At 51.0% G+C, this 23,523-nt stretch overlaps 1 protein-coding gene across 1 annotated transcript in view; it reads right to left on the reverse strand.

Moving 5' to 3' along the window:
• Positions 1-23,523, reverse strand: part of OTOF (otoferlin) — a 206,664-nt gene that overhangs the window by 177,990 nt on the left and 5,151 nt on the right. The window contains exon 2 of the mRNA XM_073335512.1: positions 4,246-4,304. Coding sequence (XP_073191613.1) covers positions 4,246-4,304 — 59 coding nt within the window. The remainder of the gene's footprint in view (positions 1-4,245; positions 4,305-23,523) is intronic.

The raw sequence follows: 23,523 nt of genomic DNA on the forward strand, positions 1-23,523 counted from the left end.
ACACCTATGGCACTATATGAAACTAATAAGTACTGTTGTGCACTGTTGGACAGCTGCCCTGTCCCACCTCAGAGGGGGCAGCATCTCTGTGGTGGGGGAAAGGATCCTTGTATTTCATTTGCAGAACATTTGGGGATGAGGGCTGCTCCATTAATGCACATTATCAACATTGTAATAAATGGCCTCATTTCAGATCCACGGAAATTTGCATCCCATTAATCCGAATGGCTTCCCCACAATGATTCTGCTTTAAGAGTGGTATTTTTGGACTTCACCCCCTTCTACCGTAGTGACTTCATTTTGTTAAACCAGCCAGCCCCTGCCTGTGAAGGGGCTGCCCTCTGAGCATCTCCCCTAGACTTGGAAAGGGAGAGGGTGGCTACCACAGATCCACCTGATCAAAGAGGGAGTGTTGCCTGATGATTACAAGCAGGGGTTGTGACCTAGTAACTACTCAGTTCTTGTCCCAGTCCTGCCACTGACTCCCTGCGTGACCTTGGGCAAATCACTTAACCATGCTCTGCACCTCAATCTGCAATGTGGGGATTAGCTCACCACACGGGCATGTGGTAGGCTCAATCTTCCGTGCTCAGGGACCCTGGATTATTTCATTCCCTTCTGCAGCCCACTTCATGTGAGAGATTCTCTCTAGGCAGGTCTGAAATATTTTCTTCTGCCTTTTACCTAGGCATCACATGCCAGTTGCCATGGCAACCCACTAGGCTTAGCATGTACCATTTTGGGATCACAAGAAGGGTGGATGGGATGGGCAGGCTCTTGGGTGAGCCTCTCGCTCCAAGGGAAGAGGACACCACCAGGATTTGGTCCCCCACAACCCTGGGTCCACAGCTTGAGAACCGTTAAGTGAAAGGAGTAAGCAGGTGCTAAGTGACATGGGTCGCTGGTTGCAATTCCTTCTCTGCGGCCCCTGCAAGGGGACTGTGATTGGGGTTCCCCACTCAACCCAACACGGCCCATGCACAATGCATGTTGTCTAAACTCACCCCCCACCTCCTCCCTCCCTGGGATTTCCCTCTATCCATCAAGTACCAAAGCCCTAAGACAGGATTGTGCCATACCTATAAACATAACCCTTCGCCTCCTAGCTCCCTTCTGAGTGGGATGATTACAGTACCTGTCTGAGGCACCTCCTAGCTCCGTCTTGCTTCTTCCTGCCTGGTGCTAATGAGACCAGCTGGTCTGGTTGTCAGGGTGGGTCAGTAGCACTGACTCTCCGTTCAGCCTGACACTAAGTTACAGGGTGCCCAGCAAACACTCACGGGTTCTCCTTTGAATCCAGCTAGTGTGGGTAACAGCAGCCATGAAGAGAGCACCACGCAGCCTTCAGAGCGGGCAGCGCCAACCTGCCACAGCCCAGAGGGCCACTTGCTGGTGGGATGGGCTTGAACAAGTGACTGGCCTCCTTTTTCAGATACCGATTTCAAGGCCAGAGGGGACTCTGCGGAGCATCTAGGCTGACCTCCGGGAGCAGACCGGCTGGAGAATCTTCCCCGCTGAGTCCTGCGTAAAGGCCAGAGCGTCCGGTTGGGCTAGAGCAGATCCTTTGGAAAGCCCGAGCCATATCTACCCGTCTTTGTAAAGCACACGGTAAGTGCTAAGTATGAACCCAGGGAAATGGATAATACAGCCTGAACCATGGGGTCACGGCCAGCTCTGCACCCCGATGATCACTGAGAGGCTTTTCTGTGCTGCTCCCCACTATAGCACCAGGGCAGCTGAAACCTCAATGGATGGGTTTAGCCTCACCCCAGGCCTGAGCAGGAGGGAAGTCCTGTTATCCCCATTTTACACAGGGAAACTGAGGCTCTGCGAGACCGAGGCACGTCTACACTGCAGCGAAATACCCGTGACAGGCCCGGGTCCGCTGGCTTGGGCTCCTGGGGCTCGGGCCGCAGGGCTAAAAATTGCAGTGTGGATGGTCAAGCTCATGCTGGAGCCCGGCCTCTGGGATCCTCCCCACACAGAGTCTGGGACTTGGTGCCGCGGGGGTTTTTCTTGCAGCGTAGACATACCTGAGGGACTTGCCTTAACGTGTGTGGATCAGAGCCAGGATTAGCTCTCATGTCCTAGTCCAGAGAGTGTGAAGCTCCAGAGCATCCTCCTTCTCCGGCAGGGGCATTTCAAGGGAAGAGCCTACACTGCAGCCCTCCCTTCGCACCCCTCCGATGGCTCCCCCTTCCCGAGCGCATCAAGCTGCTGGGCTTCTCTTTGAAGGCCCTTCTCTGTCTAACCCACCCTTCCCGTCCTCTCTCCTTCGCTATCAACGCCCAGCACCCACTCGTTACATTTCCAGGTGCTGTCTCTCCCCTGCTGCCTGCCCCTCACGCTTGGGAGGCGCTCCCCATAGCCATCCACCAACCTACATCCTCCTCCTTCCAACTCTCCTTTGCCTTGCTGCCTGGACAAAACTACACAACCGTGAAGCAGCTGGTGTCCTGAGATCACTACCACCCATAGAGTCACTTTGTTTCCTGGTCATCCCCCCCGTCTGTCTGTCTTCATCTGTTGTCTCTTGTCATATACTTCGATTGTAAGCTTCTTAGAGGAGGGACCAGCTCTTTGTTCGGGGTTTGTAGAGCACCTACCACAGTGGGGCCCTGGTCCATGACTCGGGTTCGCAGGTACTATGGAAACGCAAATCCTTAAACAACAATAAACATTTCACTTCTCCAGCAGAGCTGCAGTGAAAGGTACAGACTCAGTGAAGCAACACTCTAAGTCCCCGAAGAGCAGTTACTGTAACTTGGATTGTGACCGTCTCTGAAATAAAACCCGACCGTCACAGATGAACTGAAATGCTTTAAAAGGATAAAGAGTTTCAAGGTGTCGCTCCCAACCCACTTGTACAGTTTATCTTCTGTAAAAGATACAGTAGAAATCAAAGGAAACACCCACTCTCTTTTTAATACACATTTTCTTTTTCAGTGCGACATACTGGTGCTATCTTTAGTCCATGCTTATCTGTGATCTTATGTCATTGTACTCCGAATATTTCTGTCACGAGCGTTTAAGAGAAAGCTACATTTCAAAACCACAAACCCTCTGAAATCCAATTGCTCTTTCACATCCTTTCCAAGTGCCGCGCTGAGAGTCTGAGGTCAATAAATCTGGACTTTCAGGCCAAAAGAAATAAACACTGTCTTATAATGTTGCGTGGGGTTGTGTGAGCATGTGAAAACAGGCCCTGTTGTGATGGAGAGCAGCAAGCTGGGGCCTGAGGCATTTGCTCTGAGAATCTTAAACTTGGAATTTTTTCCCTTTTATGCAATTAAAGTCTAGGAATGGCAAGCTGCATGTCCAGAAAGGTTTGCAAAATCCAGTACCGATAGCAATAGTTTTCATGTCATTTCAGTGCAAACAGTGGGGATTTTTTCTTTAAAGAATCATTCCCCAGATGCACCAACACTGATCAGACCGAAACATGAAAACCTCTTTGGGATCCATTTCCACTGGAATGGCGGGTGTGTCTTATTGGACCGACTTCTGAGGGTGAAAGAGACAAGCTTTTGAGCTCCCCAGAGCTCTTCTTGTATAGGCTCGAAAGCTTGTCTCTTTCACCAAGAGAAGCTGGTCCAATAACAGATATTACCTCACCCGCCTTCTTTCTCAAGGGTCCTGGGACCGACGTGGCTATAACGCTGGGTAAATATAAGAAAGGTCTGGGAGTCATCAGTACACCGAATGCATTGCAGCCACTATCTCAGAAACCTCTGAGCATGTTGAACTGTAGGCCACCTATGACACCCGCTAGGGGAGAACCCTTGGGCCAGAGAAACAACTGGCCACAACCAAAAGACACACATCAGTTTAAGCTTATCAACTGTAACTAGATTTGTTTTCTCTGCAGAGCTCCATCCTAATCATCCGGGCCTCAGATAGACAAATCAAGCCCACTTACACTCTTGGGATGGAGCTGATAGGATCCACCTGGTCTGCCGTCAGAGTAGGTCAGCAAAGAGAGCTCTGCAGCTCTACTCAGGGACTTGACGTGAGGGTGAGTCAGCGAAAGTGCTCTGTATCTGTACACAACTATGAACTTGATACCATGGTTACAGCTTTATGGCTTAATATTTGTTCTGAATGCATTATAGTAAGGGGGGAAATACATTTCAGAGGGTGTTAACGTTTGAACAGGAAGAGAATTATTTAAAAAAAGACCCCAACCCATCCCTGCAAACCGAACGGTGAGAAGTCAATTGGCCTGAAGACGGGCTCGTCTCTTACCTCGTCAAACCTGGCCTCATCCGTGCAGTTTTCAAGTACTCGGGTGTAGAAGGAGAGACCTGCGCAAAGCAGAGAGGAAAAGAGCTTTGTTACTTCAAAGCCCGAGGGGACTGTGAGAGGGACACTGTTAGCGGGAGGAGAGGGTGTCTGGGGGGAATGGAAGGAGCTGTCCTGAACCCAAGAGGAGCTGTTAACAGCACTGTGCTGCGGGAGTGCGAAGGGACCTGTGTCTGAGAGCAGGAGAGAACGTATGGATGCGACAGGTGCGAGTCTGCAGTGGTGCGCGTGGCCTCTGACTGTGAGAGGGTGGAACATGTGCAGGCATGAACATGAGTGCATGTTCTACCCCGAGCGAGCAGGCGGTGTGCGCGTACGCCCTCTGTCCGGGGGGTACGCGTACGCCGAGCGAGCAGGCGGTGTGCGCGTACGCCCTCTGTCCGGGGGTACGTGTACCCCGAGCGAGCAGGCGGTGTGCGCGTACGCCCTCTGTCCGGGGGGTACGCGTACGCCGAGCGAGCAGGCGGTGTGCGCGTACGCCCTCTGTCCGGGGGGTACGCGTACCCCGAGCGAGCAGGCGGTGTGCGCGTACGCCCTCTGTCCGGGGGGTACGCGTACGCCGAGCGAGCAGGCGGTGTGCGCGTACGCCCTCTGTCCGGGGGGTACGCGTACGCCGAGCGAGCAGGCGGTGTGCGCGTATGCCCTCTGTCCGGGGGGTACGCGTACGCCGAGCGAGCAGGCGGTGTGCGCGTACGCCCTCTGTCCGGGGGGTACGCGTACGCCGAGCGAGCAGGCGGTGTGCGCGTACGCCCTCTGTCCGGGGGTACGCGTACCCTGAGCGAGCAGGCGGTGTGCGCGAACGCCCTCTGTCCGGGGGGTACGCGTACGCCGAGCGAGCAGGCGGTGTGCGCGTACGCCCTCTGTCCGGGGGGTACGCGTACGCCGAGCGAGCAGGCGGTGTGCGCGTACGCCCCCTGTCCGGGGGTACGTGTACGCCGAGCGAGCAGGCGGTGTGCGCGTACGCCCTCTGTCCGGGCAGTATGTGTATGCTGAGCGAGCAGGCGGTGTGCGCGTACGCCCCCTGTCCGGGGGTACGTGTACGCCGAGCGAGCAGGCGGTGTGCGCGTACGCCCCCTGTCCGGGGGTACGTGTACGCCGAGCGAGCAGGCGGTGTGCGCGTACGCCCTCTGTCCGGGCAGTATGTGTACGCTGAGCGAGCAGGCGGTGTGCGCGTACGCCCCCTGTCCGGGGGGTACGTGTACGCCGAGCGAGCAGGCGGTGTGCGCGTACGCCCTCTGTCCGGGGGTACGTGTACGCCGAGCGAGCAGGCGGTGTGCGCGTACGCCCTCTGTCCGGGGGTAAGTGTACGCCGAGCGAGCAGGCGGTGTGCGCGTACGCCCTCTGTCCGGGGGTATGTGTACCCTGAGCGAGCAGGCGGTGTGCACGTACGCCCTCTGTCCGGGCAGTATGTGTACGCTGAGTGAGCAGGCGGTGTGTGCGTACGCCCTCTGTCCGGGGGTACGTGTACGCTGAGCGAGCAGGCGGTGTGCGCGTACGCCCTCTGTCCGGGGGTACGTGTACACTGAGCGAGCAGGCGGGCTGTATATGTACCATCTGTATAAGTCCCACCTCTTCTTTACCATGAGGGATGACAGACCGGGGGTGCTGGAACAAGAGGTGCTGGGTGCTACCGCACCCCTTGGCTGGAAGTGGTGTCCATCATAACCAGGGTTTACAGTTTGGTTCAATGGCTCTCAGCCCCCCCCCCCCCGTACAAAGTGTTTCAACACCCCTGCGACAGACCCAGACTCTGGATCGAGATTCAAACCAGAGAGTTTGCAGCTGAATTTTTATCGCTCCTATTTACTGCACTGGGGGTCTAATCTGGACATCTAAAACTTCGGGAGAGTTTGGGTTTGGATTTCCTACCTCCTGGCTCAGGGGCATTCAGCCCCAGGGGCTTGGCTTGGGGTCAATCTCTTCTTGCGGTGCTCATGAACCTTAGGGAATCATTTGACCAACCCACTCTGAGTTTATAACAAACCTTGAAACTGGTGAGTTTAGGCCATCCCAGGGAATAATGGTTTGTGCAGCTCTTACAATTAAACGCTGAAACACAGCTCTCGCCTATGGCCCCCCATCTCACTCTTCCTGCTTTACTGCTCAGTAAACCAACGATCCAAACAGGTCCAGGGAATGATGATGTAAAATTCCACGTCCTAATGTCCGCAGAAAGCATGCCTTTAAACAACCGAGAAGGTGCTTCCCTCCCACCACCTCCCGGAAGCTGCTCCTGCTGCTTGTCTTCCAGTTGTTTGATCAGGTCTCGTGAATTTCATTCACTCATTCAAAATAAACACAGAGAATTTGAGAGGTTTAGCTTCTCTCTGTCAGCGGAGATTACGACAGGTCTGAAAGCAAATTGCCGGCTGGGAGGATGCAGACCAATGTGCCGGATAACCCCTCGGGATGGGCAAGGGGAATCTTTTGAATGGTTTTTTCCTTTACTGCCGGCGTGAATACATAAATCAATCCACCATTGATCAAAGGGTTCACATTGTGCTTTCGGCTGCTCTGGTTTCAATAATCTTTCTGACTTTGCCGAACCAATATTGTTATTTAATATCCACTGTGCAATGCTGCAGAAAGAGAAGTGATTAAAATGCTAATTTTAGGCACTGAATCCAGACGAACCCTCTCTGTCTCAAAGGCAATAATGCTTCTGGGTTATTAAATACTGACATGTTTCCAGCAGGGCAGAACCATGTATGTATTTGTCCAGGGTCCAAAATTCCCAGGACATCTGAGCACCTGCAATAACATGCTCAGAGCTTTGTGGGGGTAACTTTGGGGCACGGAGAGTTAAAATGTGCCAGTCCCACATATTATTAATATTTATTGTACCAAATAGTGAGCTGTTATGACAAGGATCCAGGTTCCAGCATGTGATACTCTGCCCTCATTACCTTCCCCTTTCTGACTGAACGCTGATATGAGTTTACAAAATGAGGCAATTATGGCAGGGGACTGAGACTCTGGATTTCTGGGTTCTCTTTCTAAGGGAAACTCTGCAGTGCTTTCGGCTTGCACAAAACTTGAGACTTTCGTTTAAGTCTTTGTTTCATGAATCGTTTCCCCTGTGAAATCGTTTAAACTCCAGGGAAACTTAATAAATAGCATCTTTTCTAACTAAACAGCCGCCTGTCCTCCAGGAGTGTAAAGCGGCTGTGTGTACAGACACCACCGATCGCCAGTGGGGGTTCGACCCCTAGGCTTTCCGTATTCATGCTCTTCTGCGCAGCCACCACATCTACCACTGTGCTTGGACAGCACCCGGCACACAGGAGCCTATTCCTGATGTGAGTGGGTGGGTGGGTGGGGGCTCTTCTGGCCTTCAGACAACCCCAACCTCTCCACGCTCATCATCAGAAACAAGGTCCCCATAGACCAGGGCACACCAACTCAAAGCAGCACCAGATCCTGCCAGAACAACAGATACAAAACCAGCAGACACATCTCCATCGCTACAATGATCAACACCAGCACAACACACCTTTCAAGATCCATGGGTCCTTGCTGATGGGGTGTACAAACCTCATACTAGGCAACAAGGGTTAAGGGATTCTTTTGGGCTCATCCAGCCCTGCCCCGCCCCACCTGCAGCAAATGCTTCATTTGCTGGGGCAATTAAAAGGCAGGGAACGAGCTCATTTGGGGGCTGTCATAACCATACAGCTAAGGGTAGCCTAGAATTCCTCCTTACCTGTTAAGGGGTTAAGAAGCACAAATAACCCTGGTTGGCACCTGACCAAAAGAAACCAATGGGGAAAGAAGATACTTCAAATCGGGGAGGGGGGAGGCTTTGGTTGTGCTCTTTGTTTGTGTGTTCTCTGGGGAAGCAGAGAAGCATCAGGTCAGAAAACTCCTTCTCCTATAAACCATCCTAAAATGAGTCTCCATGTTGCAAAAAAAAGTAAGTAATAAGGCAAGGCACGTTAGATTATCTTTTGTTTTTAGCTTGTGAATTTTCCCTGTGCTATGAGAATCATAGAATCATAGAATATCAGGGTTGGAAGGGACCCCAGAAGGTCATCTAGTCCAACCCCCTGCTCAAAGCAGGACCAATTCCCAGTTAAATCATCCCAGCCAGGGCTTTGTCAAGCCTGACCTTAAAACCTCTAAGGAAGGAGATTCTACCACCTCCCTAGGTAACTCATTCCAGTGTTTCACCACCCTCTTAGTGAAAAAGTTTTTCCTAATATCCAATCTAAACCTCCCCCACTGCAACTTGAGACCATTACTCCTCGTTCTGTCATCTGCTACCACTGAGAACAGTCTAGAGCCATCCTCTTCGGAACCCCCTTTCAGGTAGTTGAAAGCAGCTATCAAATCCCCCCTCATTCTTCTCTTCTGCAGACTAAACAATCCCAGCTCCCTCAGCCTCTCCTCATAACTCATGTGTTCCAGTCCCCTAATCATTTTTGTTGCCCTTCGCTGGACTCTCTCCAATTTATCCACATCCTTCTTGAAGTGTGGGGCCCAAAACTGGACACAGTACTCCAGATGAGGCCTCACCAATGTCGAATAGAGGGGAACGATCACGTCCCTCGATCTGCTCGCTATGCCCCTACTTATACATCCCAAAATGCCATTGGCCTTCTTGGCAACAAGGGCACACTGCTGACTCATATCCAGCTTCTCGTCCACTGTCACCCCTAGGTCCTTTTCTGCAGAATTGCTGCCTAGCCATTCGGTCCCTAGTCTGTAGCGGTGTATTGGATTCTTCTGTCCTAAGTGCAGGGACCCTGCACTTATCCTTATTGAACCTCATCAGATTCCTTTTGGCCCAATCTTCCAATTGGTCTAGGTCCTTCTGTATCCTATCCCTCCCCTCCAGCGTATCTACCACTCCTCCCAGTTTAGTATCATCCGCAAATTTGCTGAGAGTGCAATCGCGCTATCTCAGAGTAAAAACCGGCCCCAGGACCGACCCTTGGGGCACTCCACTTGATACCGGCTGGCCCCAACTAGACATGGAGCCATTGATCACTACCCGTTGAGCCCGACAATCTAGCCAGCTTTCTACCACCTTATAGTGCATTCATCCAGCCCATACTTCCTTAACTTTGCTGACAAGTATACTATGGGAGACCGTGTCAAATGCTTTGCTAAAGTCAAGAAACAATACATCCACTGCTTTCCCTTCATCCACAGAACCAGTAATCTCATCATAAAAGGTGATTAGATTAGTCAGGCATGACCTTCCCTTGGTGAATCCATGCTGGCTGTTCCTGATCACTTTCCTCTCATGCAAGTGCTTCAGGATTGATTCTTTGAGGACCTGCGCCATGATTTTTCCAGGGATTGAGGTGAGGCTGACTGGCCTGTAGTTTCCAGGATCTTCCTTCTTCCTTTTTTAAAGATGGCAACTACATTAGCCTTTTTCCCAGTCATCCGGGACTTCCCCGGTTCGCCACGAGTTTTCAAAGATAATGGCCAATGGCTCTGCAATCACAGCCGCCAAGTCCTTCAGCACTCTCGGATGCAACTCGTCCGGCCCCATGGACTTGTGCACGTCCAGCTTTTCTAAATAGTCCCTAACCACCTCTATCTCCACAGAGGGCTGGCCATCTCTTCCCCATTTTGTGATGCCCAGCGCAGCAGTCTGGGAGCTGCCTTGTTAGTGAAAACAGAGGCAAAAAAGCATTGAGTACATTAGCTTTTTCCACATCCTCTGTCACTAGGTTGCCTCCTCTCATTCAGTAAGGGGCCCACACATTCCTTGGCTTTCTTCTTGTTGCCAACATACCTGAAGAAACCCTTCTTGTTACTCTTGACATCTCTGGCTAGCTGCAGCTCCAGGTGCGATTTGGCCCTCCTGATAACATTCCTACATGCCCAGAGCAATATTTTTATACTCTTCCCTGGTCATATGTCCAACCTTCCACTTCTTGTAAGCTTCTTTTTTATGTTTAAGATCCCGCTAGGATTTCACCATTAAGCCAAGCTGGTCGCCTGCCATATTTACTATTCTTTCGACTCATCGGGATGGTTTGTGCCCTGTAACCTCAACAGGGATTCCTTGAAATACAGCCAGCTCTCCTGGACTCCTTTCCCCTTCAAGTTAGTCCCCAGGGGATCCTGGCCATCCGTTCCCTGAGGGGAGTCGAAGTCTGCTTTCCTGAAGTCCAGGGGTCCGTATCCTGCTGCTTACCTTTCTTCCCTGCGTCAGGATCCTGAACTCAACCAACTCATGGTCACTGCCTCCCAGATTCCATCCACTTTTGCTTCCCCCACTAATTTCTACCCGGTTTTGTGAGCAGCAGGTCAAGAATAAGCGCCCCCCCCCTAGTTGGCTCCTCTAGCACTTGCGCCAGGAAATTGTCCCCTATGCTTTCCAAAAACTTCCTGGATTGATGAGGGAGGTTTCTCCCTGTTTTTTGTAATTTTAAAGTTTTGCCCTAGAGGGGAATCCTCTCTGTGTTTTGAATCTGATTACCCTGTAAAGTTACCTTCCATCCTGATTTTACAGAGGGTGCTTCTTTTTACTTTTTTTCTCTATAATAAAGTTCTGTTTTTAAGAATCTGGTTTACCTATTTGGTTGGTATATTACTCTCAAGACTACCCAGGAAAGGGGGGGTGAAGGAGCTTGGGGGGATATTTTTCAGGAAGTTGAACTCCAAAAGAAATCTGACGAGGTTCAACAAGGACAAGTGCAGAGTCCTGCACTTAGGACAGAAGAATCCCATGCACCGCTGCAGACTAGAGACCAAATGGCTCGGCAGCAGTTCTGCAGAAAACGGACCTAGGGGTGACAGTGACGAGAAGCTGGATATGAGTCAGCAGTGTGCCCTCGTTGCCAAGAAGGCCAATGGCATTTTGGGATGTATATGTAGGGGCATTGCCAGCAGATCGAGGATGTGATTGTTCCCCTCTATTCAGCATTGGTGAGGCCTCATTTGGTGTAACTGTGTCCAGTTTTGGCCCCACACTACAAGAAGGATGTTGAAAAATTGGAAAGCGTCCAGTTGAGGGCAACAAAAATGATTAGGGGACTGGAACACATGACTTATGAGGAGAGGCTGAGCGAACTGGGATTATTTAGTCTGCAGAAGAGAAGAATGAGGGGGGATTTGATAGCTGCTTTCAACTACCTGAAAGGGAGTTCCAAAGAGGATGGATCTAGACTGTTCTCAGTGGTGGCAGATGACAGAACAAGGAGTAATGGTCTCAAGTAGCAGTGGGGGAGGGGAACCCTGACAGGGGCAGAGCTGGAGGTTCTGGGAGGCATGATCTGGGAGGCAGTGACCATGAGTTGGTTGAGTTCAGGATCCTGACGCAGGAGAAAAGGTAAGCAGCAGGATACGGACCCTGGACTTAGAATCATAGAATCATAAGAATCATAGAATATCAGGGTTGGAAGGGACCCCAGAAGGTCATCTAGTCCAACCCCCCTGCTCGAAGCAGGACCAATTCCCAGTTGAAATCATCCCAGCCAGGGCTTTGTCAAGCCTGACCTTAAAAACCTCTAAGGAAGGAGATTCTACCACCTCCCTAGGTAACGCATTTCCAGTGTTTCACCACCCTCTTAGTGAAAAAGTTTTTCCTAATATCCAATCTAAACCTCCCCCACTGCAACTTGAGACCATTACTCCTCGTTCTGTCATCTGCTACCATTGAGAACAGTCTAGAGCCATCCTCTTTGGAACCCCCTTTCAGGTAGTTGAAAGCAGCTATCAAATCCCCCCTCATTCTTCTCTTCTGCAGGCTAAACAATCCCAGCTCCCTCAGCCTCTCCTCATAACTCATGTGTTCCAGACCCCTAATCATTTTTGTTGCCCTTCGCTGGACTCTCTCCAATTTATCCACATCCTTCTTGAAGTGTTCAGGAAAGCAGACTTCGACTCCCTCAGGGAACGGATGGCCAGGATCCCCTGGGGGACTAACTTGAAGGGGAAAGGAGTCCAGGAGAGCTGGCTGTATTTCAAGGAATCCCTGTTGAGGTTACAGGGACAAACCATCCCGATGAGTCGAAAGAATAGTAAATATGGCAGGCGACCAACTTGGCTTAATGGTGAAATCCTAGCGGATCTTAAACATAAAAAAGAAGCTTACAAGAAGTGGAAGGTTGGACATATGACCAGGGAAGAGTATAAAAATATTGCTCGGGCATGTAGGAATGTTATCAGGAGGGCCAAATCGCACCTGGAGCTGCAGCTAGCCAGAGATGTCAAGAGTAACAAGAAGGGTTTCTTCAGGTATGTTGGCAACAAGAAGAAAGCCAAGGAATGTGTGGGCCCCTTACTGAATGAGGGAGGCAACCTAGTGACAGAGGATGTGGAAAAAGCTAATGTACTCAATGCTTTTTTTGCCTCTGTTTTCACTAACAAGGTCAGCTCCCAGACTGCTGCGCTGGGCATCACAAAATGCGGAAGAGATGGCCAGCCCTCTGTGGAGATAGAGGCGGTTAGGGACTATTTAGAAAAGCTGGACGTGCACAAGTCCATGGGGCCGGACGAGTTGCATCCGAGAGTGCTGAAGGAATTGGCGGCTGTGATTGCAGAGCCACTGGCCATTATCTTTGAAAACTCGTGGCGAACCGGGGAAGTCCCGGATGACTGGAAAAAGGCTAATGTAGTGCCAATCTTTAAAAAAGGGAAGAAGGAAGATCCTGGGAACTACAGGCCAGTCAGCCTCACCTCAGTCCCTGGAAAAATCATGGAGCAGGTCCTCAAAGAATCAATCCTGAAGCACTTACATGAGAGGAAAGTGATCAGGAACAGCCAGCATGGATTCACCAAGGGAAGGTCATGCCTGACTAATCTAATCGGCTTTTATGATGAGATTACTGGTTCTGTGGATGAAGGGAAAGCAGTGGATGTATTGTTTCTTGACTTTAGCAAAGCTTTTGACACGGTCTCCCATAGTATTCTTGTCAGCAAGTTAAGGAAGTATGGGCTGGATGAATGCACTATAAGGTGGGTAGAAAGCTGGCTAAATTGTCGGGCTCAACGGGTAGTGATCAATGGCTCCATGTCTAGTTGGCAGCCGGTATCAAGTGGAGTGCCCCAGGGGTCGGTCCTGGGGCCGGTTTTATTCAATATCTTCATAAATGATCTGGAGGATGGTGTGGATTGCACTCTCAGCAAATTTGCGGATGATACTAAACTGGGAGGAGTGGTAGATACGCTGGAGGGGAGGGATAGGATACAGAAGGACCTAGACCAATTGGAAGATTGGGCCAAAAGGAATCTGATGAGGTTCAATAAGGATAAGTGCAGGGTCCTGCACTTAGGACGGAAGAACCCAATGCACAGCTACAGACTAGGGACCGAATGGCTAGGCAGCAGTTCTGCAGAAAAGGACCTAGGGGTGACAGTGGACGAGAAGCTGGATATGAGTCAGCAGTGTGCCCTTGTTGCCAAGAAGGCCAATGGCATTTTGGGATGTATAAGTAGGGGCATAGCGAGCAGATCGAGGGACGTGATCGTTCCCCTCTATTCGACATTGGTGAGGCCTCATCTGGAGTACTGTGTCCAGTTTTGGGCCCCACACTTCAAGAAGGATGTGGATAAATTGGAGAGAGTCCAGCGAAGGGCAACAAAAATGATTAGGGGACTGGAACACATGAGTTATGAGGAGAGGCTGAGGGAGCTGGGATTGTTTAGCCTGCAGAAGAGAAGAATGAGGGGGGATTTGATAGCTGCTTTCAACTACCTGAAAGGGGGTTCCAAAGAGGATGGCTCTAGACTGTTCTCAATGGTAGCAGATGACAGAACGAGGAGTAATGGTCTCAAGTTGCAGTGGGGGAGGTTTAGATTGGATATTAGGAAAAACTTTTTCACTAAGAGGGTGGTGAAACACTGGAATGCGTTACCTAGGGAGGTGGTAGAATCTCCTTCCTTAGAGGTTTTTAAGGTCAGGCTTGACAAAGCCCTGGCTGGGATGATTTAACTGGGAATTGGTCCTGCTTTGAGCAGGGGGTTGGACTAGATGACCTTCTGGGGTCCCTTCCAACCCTGATATTCTATGATTCTATGATTCTATGATTCTATGGAGGTGAGGAGATCTGCAGCCCGCAGCCCCAGCAGAGCAGAGGGAAACCCAAGACTCTGACACAGATGCCCAAAGGGGCCCTTCCTGAGGGAAGGGGAGACCCACCCCGGAGACAACCAGAGAGGGAAGTATCCTCTGGACCTTGGACTTTGTTACCCCCTCTTGTGGTTTGGGCTTCCACACCAGGCGAAGGCCTTGGACTAAGCTGACCCCAAGTGGGATGGACGAGAGGAGGAGGCCCAGGGAGGACAGCCTTGGTTGCCAGACTACGGGTAGCCCAAAGGGCCCTGGGTTGGATCCCGGTGCGGTGGGAGGGCCCAGGCTCCCCTCCCCACAATCCCCTTGGCAGTCGGGAGTTGCAGCCGTGACCACTAGGCCATGCTCACCTAAGTGGGAACCGTTACAGTCCAACATGTGCGGTACCTCATCTACTGCACTAAATGCCCCAACAACTATGTGGGTGAAACCAGACAAATCGCTAGGCTCTCGAATAAACTCACCCAGAAAAATGATAAAAGACAAGACCACCTTATCACCTGGGGGTGAACACGTTTCACAAAGTGCCCATCCTATACCCAGCCTCTCAGTCCTCGTCCTCAAAGGAAACCTGCACAATGCCTTCAAAAGACAAACCTGGGAGCTCAAATCTGTAACTCTGCTAGACACCAAAAATCCCGGACTAAGGACGTGTGCGCTGCAATCTTAAATCGACCTAGGCTAGGTCAATTTACAGCCACTGCAGTCATTGCTGAGGTGGCTGATGTCCACACTGCCCTCCTTTTGTCAGTGGCGCGTGTCCTCATCAGAAACACGACAGAAGAGGGGCAGTGTGGGGGGCTGACAGCCAGGGTTCTCAACTCCATGCAGCTCCTCGCCAGGAGCCCAGCTGTCCCCTGGGACTCCATGCCTCCCGGCTCCCAGCCAGGAGTGGCGGGGAAGCCGTCCGGAGCTTCTCGCTTCTGGTGGGGAGATCCGCACCCGGAGTCCAGTCGGCTGCCATATGCCTGGCGTCCCGGAGTCCAGCTGGCAGCCCAAGTCAGGAGCCTTGGTGGCAGCCCGGTTAGAGTGGAGATCCAGAAGCAGCCCAGCTCGGGTTCTGGGAGCTGGATTTCTTGTCAATTTCATGGCTCCAGCCAAGCCGTGAAATTGAGAAGAATGACAGCGGACCACTGATGTAAGGATCACAGTGTCTCCACAAACTACTGCATCACCCTGACTATGGCAACGTAAGCTCTATGCCCCCGGTGGAGGTGGAGTTGTTAGGTCAGTGTAATAGGAAGCAAGGCTGTAGTGTAGACCAAGCCTAGGTAGAGATTCTGGTTTTATGACTTGTTACAACAATCCTACTAACCTTCCCTTGTGCCATGACTGCACAAGTGTTAATTGCCCACTTCATTTGGTTTCTTGCAACGTGCGTTAACTCCTTATGCTTAACAGTCCGTCCCACCTTGTACTTAACTGTGACACTCAGGTTACTTTCCCCAGACCTGAGGAAGAGCTCTGTGCGGCTCGACAGCATGTCCCTTCCACCAGCAGAAGTTGGTCCAATATAAGATATCACCTCACGCATCTTGTCTCGCTCACATCCTGGGAGCCACACAGCGGTAACGCCGCCAAGAACCACCGCCCAGCTCAGCCCAAGTCTGCTCAGGCTTCTGAGAACTTCCAGTTCAGGCCGGGTCTGTTCGGAGACTGAACCCGGGCATTTGCATGGTCGCTTGCACTCTCAGACCCATCCTTAGCCACCCCACTGTTCTCCACTGTGTCATACATGGGGCACAAGGGCCCGCACCCACGTTCCTGGCTGCAAGGGCTGGGGCTCTTGGCTTTCCCTCAGTACCTGCATCCGCAGGACAGGGAGACTATTGGAACAAGTCCCCAGATGTGTTGCACGTATGCGGGCTCTCCGGAATGTCCCAGCGACACCAAGGATGAGACTGAGAACAACCTGCCCCAGTATCTAAAAACCTCTCCAGAAACCCAGACCCATTAAAGGAAGAGACCCTGCTGGTCCCCAGGTCAGGGCTGGCCCCTACAATGTGTCCTCAGGCTAGATTTGAAAGTGTTAAATAATGGGACTGCCACCACACCTATAGTAGAGAGACTGCTGGACCGCCTGACAGACATCACAGCGAAGGGATGCTCCCAGATGTGGCAGGGTGAGATCCCAGCTCATGGATAGAACTCGGGACAAACTGACTACTGTCACTAGTGTCTGCCCCTGATTTGCTGGGTGACCGGAGGCATGGCACATTGTCTCTGTGACTCAGTTTCCCCATGCGTAAAACAGACACTGTGATCTGTACAGAGAGTACAGATCTGCCTGGCAGGGAGTTTGTGAGGACAAATGAATGCTTGGGAGCGTGCAGAGATCCCTGGATGGAAGAATATTCACTCTATACTTGCCTTTTGCTTATTTTATCCCTTTATGCCTAAACAATTCCCTCTGTCCTGGCTCCTTTGTGGAGGATTCTACAGATTTGTGACTTTTTATCCCTTACTTGAACTAAAGTCAAGCAGCAATTCAGCGCAATCCTCCTGCTCAAATGCACATTGAAACCTGCCACCTGCTGGCCTGACTTCTGACTTAACTTCTTTCTTGCAGTCATAGAATCCTACAGCTGAAGGAGCACACAACCACACAAAGCTCTGCTGCACACCCACGGGCAGCATTGCTGGGGAGATGGGAGTGGGCAAATGCCAGCTGCCAGCAAGAGAAGCTAAACAAAACAACCCACACCTGCGACACTCAGCTGGCTGTAACAATGAGAGAGAAGTAATAATAATGACTGGCATTTGCATAGCACTTTTCGTGCTGAACCTAAAGCAAAATTACAACCGGCTGTGAGCTGCGTTCAGGGATCACCGCTTCGCCACCACTGAAATGCAGCCACTTCTGGAGCAGAACCGGGTAGCCTGCAAACGGCTCACAGCAATGGTACGCACATCGTTCGGGACAGAATGTGGTGGGTACTGAAACTACAAAGGGCATGAATGGAATTATTTCGAGACGCTGTGAATAGCACAGGCCTGGTCCCAGGAAAGTGCCCTGGGATCTCTAATGGCCACGGGTGGCGGGATCTTGACGGCTCGTTGTTAGTAGTCTTGCAACAAAGTCTAGGAGCCTGAGCAATGGATCAGAGCCCCGTTGCGCAAGGTGTGGTGCAAAGTTACAGCAACAAAAATGGTCCCTGCCCCAAAGAGCGTACAGTGAAAGTCTGAGACTGACAACAGGCGGATACAATCAGATGGGAGGAGCATAAGGAAAACATGGGACGATTGTGTTCACCGCTCGTCGAAGGCGGTAGCTCCAGTGAGAACAGCGCCCCCTAGCGCCGCCCTGAGGCATTGGCTCAGTACCAACTCAGAGAGAAGAGTGCCTCTTGCTGAATTTTCAGCGCTGGTGTTTTCCATCTGAGTGTTTCCTACCAGTTATCATTTCTCTAGCATTGTAAGTGTTTTACACAACAGGACAACAGGCCAGGTCCCCACCCCATGGGGCCTGCAGTTTGAAAGACAGATACATTGCAAGGCTGCAAGCAGTTTACTGAGTTTTTGAGGAATTAGCCAAGGCAGCAAGAAAGTGACGCATTCCTGGTTATTGTCTCCATCAATAAATTTGACAACAGTGGCACAAACTTCTTAACAGCACAGAGGGATACAGAGTCACAGCAACGTAGGGCTGGAAGGGACCTCAAGAAGTCATCGAGTTTAGCCCCCTGCGCGGAGGCAGGACCAAGTAAACCTGGACCATCCCTGACAGTTGTTTGTCCAGCCTGTTCTCAAAAACCTCCCATGACGGGAATTCCACAACCTCCCTTGGAAGCCTGTTCCAGTTTAAATCCCCTCAGAGCTAGAGAGTTTTTCCTAATATCTAACCTAAATCTCTCTTGCTGAAGACTAAGCCCATTACTTCTTCTCCTACCTTCCGTGGGCATGGAGAACAACTGATCACAAACCTCTTTAGAGCAGCCCTGAACAGATTTGAAGACTTATCAGGTCACCCCTCAGTTTACCACGCCCAGTTTTCTTTAACCTTTCCTCACAGGTCTGGTTTTCTAAATCTTTGATCAGTTTTTGTTGATCTCTCTTCAATTTGTCCATATCTTTACTCAAGTGTGGTGCCCAGAATTGGACACAAGACTCCAGCTGAGAGAAGAGCAGGACAATTACCTCCCATGTCTTAAATACGACACTCCTATCAATAGATCCAGAAGGATATTAGCCTTTTTCAAACTGCACCACGTTGTTGGCTCATATTCAATTTGTGATCCACTATCTCACCCGGATCCTTTTCAGCAGTACAACTGTTATTCCCCATTTTGTAGTTGTGCATTTGATGTTTCCTTCCTAAGTGAAGTACTTTGAAATTGTTTTTAATCAATTTCATCTTGTTGGTTTCAGTCCCGTTCTCCTGGAGGGTAACTCAGGAGGGGAAGGTGGAGGAATGCAAGAGCCCAGACAGCCAGTACATATTTTCAAGGAAAGTATGATTTAGTTGGGGTTGGTCCTGCTTTGAGCAGGGGGTTGGACTAGATGACCTCCTGAGGTCTCTTCCAAGCCTAATCTATGATTCTATGAAGCTGTAAAGGAAGGGAATTACCCAGAGACTTGGAGCAACGAAGGCAGGAAGCTAGAACTGGTCAAAAATTGGGTCCCCTTCCAGCCATGGAAAATTTTGTTTTTTTGACAAAAATTCAAATACTGAAAAATATCAGGCAAAACCCGCAATATTTCTACTTGGAAATGCTGTGGTGCCTCATGGGAGTTGTAATTCAGATTCCTCACACTCCCATTCTCCCTTAGAGGCAGGGCTCTCTGGTCGGACTACATCTCCCATGAGGTACCATGGTCTTGTCTCAGAGTGGGGAGAGGTGGTGCATCATGGGAGTTCCTGGCTCCTGGGGCCAGCCACCCCATGAGAGGGATGTGGAGGAAGAATTGTCCACTGAAAAGCAGCTTGGAGGAGCATAAAAATTAGAGATGGGAGAGACCTTTTGGGCGTTGATCGATTCTGAGTGAAATTCACCCCTCTGCTGCGTGCCTAGACATCCCTAGACGGGGGATCATTTAGCATCTGGAGCCAGGATGAATGCACACTCATAAGAGGAGTGGCCCAATGGGTAGGGCGGGGGATCTGATTCTAATCCCCTCTGACCCACTTTATGCCCCTTGGCAAGTCACTTCCCCTCTCAGTGCCTGTTTCCCCTCCTGTCCTGTGGCTGTCTTGTCTATTTAAACTGGAAAAGCTCTCTGGGGCAGGGACTGTCTCTCACTCGGTGTCTGTACAGCGCCTAGCACAACGAGGTACTGAGCACAGCTGTGGCCGCTAGGTGCTGGGGTGATACAAATAGGGATATCCCTCCGGGTTTCTAGGTTTGAGGGTCTATTGATGTGGTATTCCTGAGCTCTCCAGCAGCGAGAAATGCTCCCTTTCCCCACCCTGGCTGAGGACTCATTTAAAGCGGCCAGGGAACAGCTGAGGAGGGGGAAGCAGGGAGGCACCGGTGAGACAGTCCGAGCCACAGCTAGCTCCTAACGCCCCTGATAGGACAGCCTGTGTGGGTGCCTGCATCACTCAGGCGGAGGAGAGGCGTCTGGGGGAGAGAAGGTGCTAAAAATAGACCTGTCTTAGGGAGAAGCAAAGCAGCAGCAGGCCAGTCTGAGAGGCAGCCGAGAGAGAGAGGCTCTCTCAAGTTTCCTCTTAGTGATGGAGAAATGAAAGGCCAGGAATAAATATGTTCGGTGAACAGCTTCTGCCTCCAGAGGAAGGCTGGGCCGGGGTCAGGGCACCAGCCAGAGACTTGGGATATCCACGTTCAATTCCCTGCCTTACCACAGACTCCCCTGGGCAAGTCACTTAGTTTTTGTGCCGTGGTTTCTCATCAGTCACATGGGGACCCTGGCAGGGGTGGTGTGAGGATTGATACATTAAAGATTGTGAGGTGCTTGGGTACCATAGTAATGGCGGCCAGATAAGCACCTTGACAGATAGATATCAATGATAAACTCTCCTCATGCACCCCCATCAGAGCCAGACGCTGAAATGAACAACCGAGGGCAAAATTCAGCCCTGACGTGCTGGTGTATCGATTTGGGCCATGCTTGTGTCTCATAACAGAAGAACAAGGGGACATCTGCTGAAATACCAGGGTGGCAAATTCAAAGCTGGTGGGAGAAAATATTTTTTTCACACAATGCACAATTAGCCGGTGGAACTCATTGCCACTAGACAACACAGAGGCCAACAGCTAAGCAGGACTCAATAAAAGATGGATAACGAGCATGTCCAGTGATATTCTAGGAAATACTGAAACATAATCAAGAGTTAGGAAGGGCCATAAACCTTCCTGTTTAGGGAATAAACTGACCTCTAACCAAGACCCCCCCCCCACCCCGACAGGTTCTTTCATAACTTCTGACTGTGGGATTCTTTTTTATTCCTCTGAGACATCTGGCGCTGGCCACTGTCAGAGACAGGACATGGAGCTAGATGGACCCTGGGTCTGACCCAGTCTGGTACTTCCTTGTTCCTATGCTGTGTTCCAGACCATGCCAATAAAGCTATTGACACTGAATAACACCCTTCTCTCTCATCCTGAAAAGCCCATCCAGAATGGGCTAATGCAGCCATCTCTGGGGTAGGACCCAGCACCGGTCACAGCACATTAATAGGTGAGGAATGAAGAATGACCCTGCAGTTGAAATGACAATGGGAGGGGGACATAATAAAATTGCTAGAGAGGTCCTACTAGGTCTGTTCCTTTCCTTCCCGAGCTGCTTTGATGCTCACATTAGTCCTGCCGGGGAGTGGGAATGGGGGGGAAGGGCTATTCAGCACCTACTGCAAACAGCAATAACTAAATATTGGTCCCCTCCGAGCCGATGAATGGGGAGACGCCACGAAAGCCATCGCTGCTCCACAGAGACGGGGTTACGCTCGACCTGGGAAATGCAGATTTCAGCCGCCAGAGGCTCTCTCCATATTTCTCAGCAGCCTTGAACTGCTGTGCCCCAGTGCTCCCCCAGAACAGAGTCAACAAAGACCACCTGCCTCACGCTGGGAGGCCTGGACCATGCTGTGGTCGGGGGTTCTGCCTGATCCGCAGAGTGAACCCCTTGAATTGCCTTGGGGGGTCAGGCTGCCTGGTCATTTCTCAATAGCCCCATTGACATGCATGAAGCCAAAGGCACAAGATTCCTAGATCCCAAGGCCAGACAGGACCCTTGTGATCACCTAGTCTGACCTCCAGGATAACACCGGCCACAGACCTTCCCCCAAATAATTCCTAGAGCATCTCTTCTAGGAAAACCATCCAATCTTGATTGAAACATTGGCCAGCAATGGAGAATCCACCACGAGCCTTGGGAACTTGTTCCGACGGTTAATTACCCTCCCGGTCACAAATGGATGGCTTATTTTAGCCTGACGTTGTCTAGCTTCAACTTCCAGCCAGGTTCCTGGCTTGATGGCTTGCCTGTCTGAACCAGCTGTGACGTTATTGACATAATCTGGGACCGTATAGATCAGCCTAGCCCATTAAGGACCATCAGCGACACAACTGACCCACTGAGAGAAGGCAGACACGCCAGGGGACTCAGCCAGGTGTGCAGGGACCTGCCTAGGGACCAAACTCTGAGGTGTTTCCAGGCCATGTGAGGGGCAGCTTGTCCCTGGGACACAGAAAGAGACGCCACATGGCAAGAGACTATAAAAAGCTACTGCAGCTCCTCCATCTGGTCTTCAATCCTGCTTCCGACCTCTGGAGGGACTTGGCTACCCTGAAGCTTTGAACCAAGGACTGAATGACCCCTCCCAGCTGGGGATGTTCTCCAGAGACTTGATCTGAACCTGCAGCTTATTCCATCCCTGCTACAGGCCTGAACCAAGCACTCTGCCATTGCTGTGTGTCATTGATTCCATTCAACCAACTCTAGCTCTCATCTCTATCTTTTCCTTTTATGAATAAACCTTTAGATTTTAGATTCTAAAGGATTGTCAACAGCGTGATTTGTGGGTAAGATCTGATTTGTTTATTGACCTGGGTCTGGGGCTTGGTCCTTTGGGATCGAGAGAACCTTTTCTCTTTTACTGGGATATTGCTTTTCATAACCATCTGTCCCCATAACGAGTGGCACTGGTGGGGATACTGGGAAACTGGAGTATCTAAGGGAATTGCTTGTGTGACTTGTGGCTAGCCAGTGGGGTGAGACAAAAGTCTGCTCTGTTTGGCTGGTTTGGTTTGCCTTAGAGGTGGAAAAACCCCAGCCTTGGGCTGTAACTGCCCTGCTTCAAGCAATTTGTCCTGAATTGGCACTCTCAGATGGGTCCCACCAGAACCAGCCTCGTTACACCAGCCTGACAGCGTAGGGAGATATAAATGCCAGTAGACCAGTAGGTGGGGAGGGTAGGAGAGAGTCACCCAAGGGAAGGGGAAGCTGATCTTGGTTAGCGTCTCTGGAATAAAAATAAGCGACCACCGGGGGGGCTCTATGGGATGGAAAAGGGAGGGCTCTCTGCATTGCAGGAGCCAATGCACGTGCCTTTATCATCAACGCCTGAAGAAGAAGAAAGCCACTCGTAGAGTGCGAGGTACCAGCCGATTGCAGCTGCCCAGAAGTGCTGTGTCGCTGGGTGACTTCAATGCAGTCTGCATTTCCCAGCGGCCAGCACCGGCTACTTCAGAGGAAGGCACAATGCCTGCTGGCTGTGCTCAGTCCTCCTCTTATGGCACCTAGATCAGCTAGAAATCGATGAGCCTGCTACAGCCTGGGCTAATGGAGAGGTGTCTTTTAGCTTATGCAGTGGAGGTTCATGTGTTAAACCTCAGAGGTCCCAGGTTCAATCCCACCGGCCACCGACAGGGGTCAGTCAGTGTTACAAGTGGCAGCTCATCTGGGAGATCAGCCGGGAAGTCTCTGAAGCTCGGGACGCGCTTCCTCAGCTGGGGGACGTATGTAAGCCATGCCTGCTCGGTGTGGCGCTGTCCTCCTCTACTGGTGCCTATACCAATGTTTGTTTCCTCTTTTTCTGCTCCGCGCTCTTTCCCTGGAGGGCGGCGGGCGGGGGGGAGAAGCATGTCAACAAATGAAAAATTTCAATTAAAACCTAATTGAAAATTTTCACCTGATTGAAAAATGGAAAGATGCCGAAAACTGTGAACAAAAGAGCACGCTTTCTTTTTAACTTTTCTGGGGGGGCGGGAAATACGAGACCTGGTAGA

Source organism: Lepidochelys kempii, chromosome 3, assembly GCF_965140265.1.
Source record: "Lepidochelys kempii isolate rLepKem1 chromosome 3, rLepKem1.hap2, whole genome shotgun sequence".
NCBI lineage: Eukaryota > Metazoa > Chordata > Testudines > Cheloniidae > Lepidochelys > Lepidochelys kempii.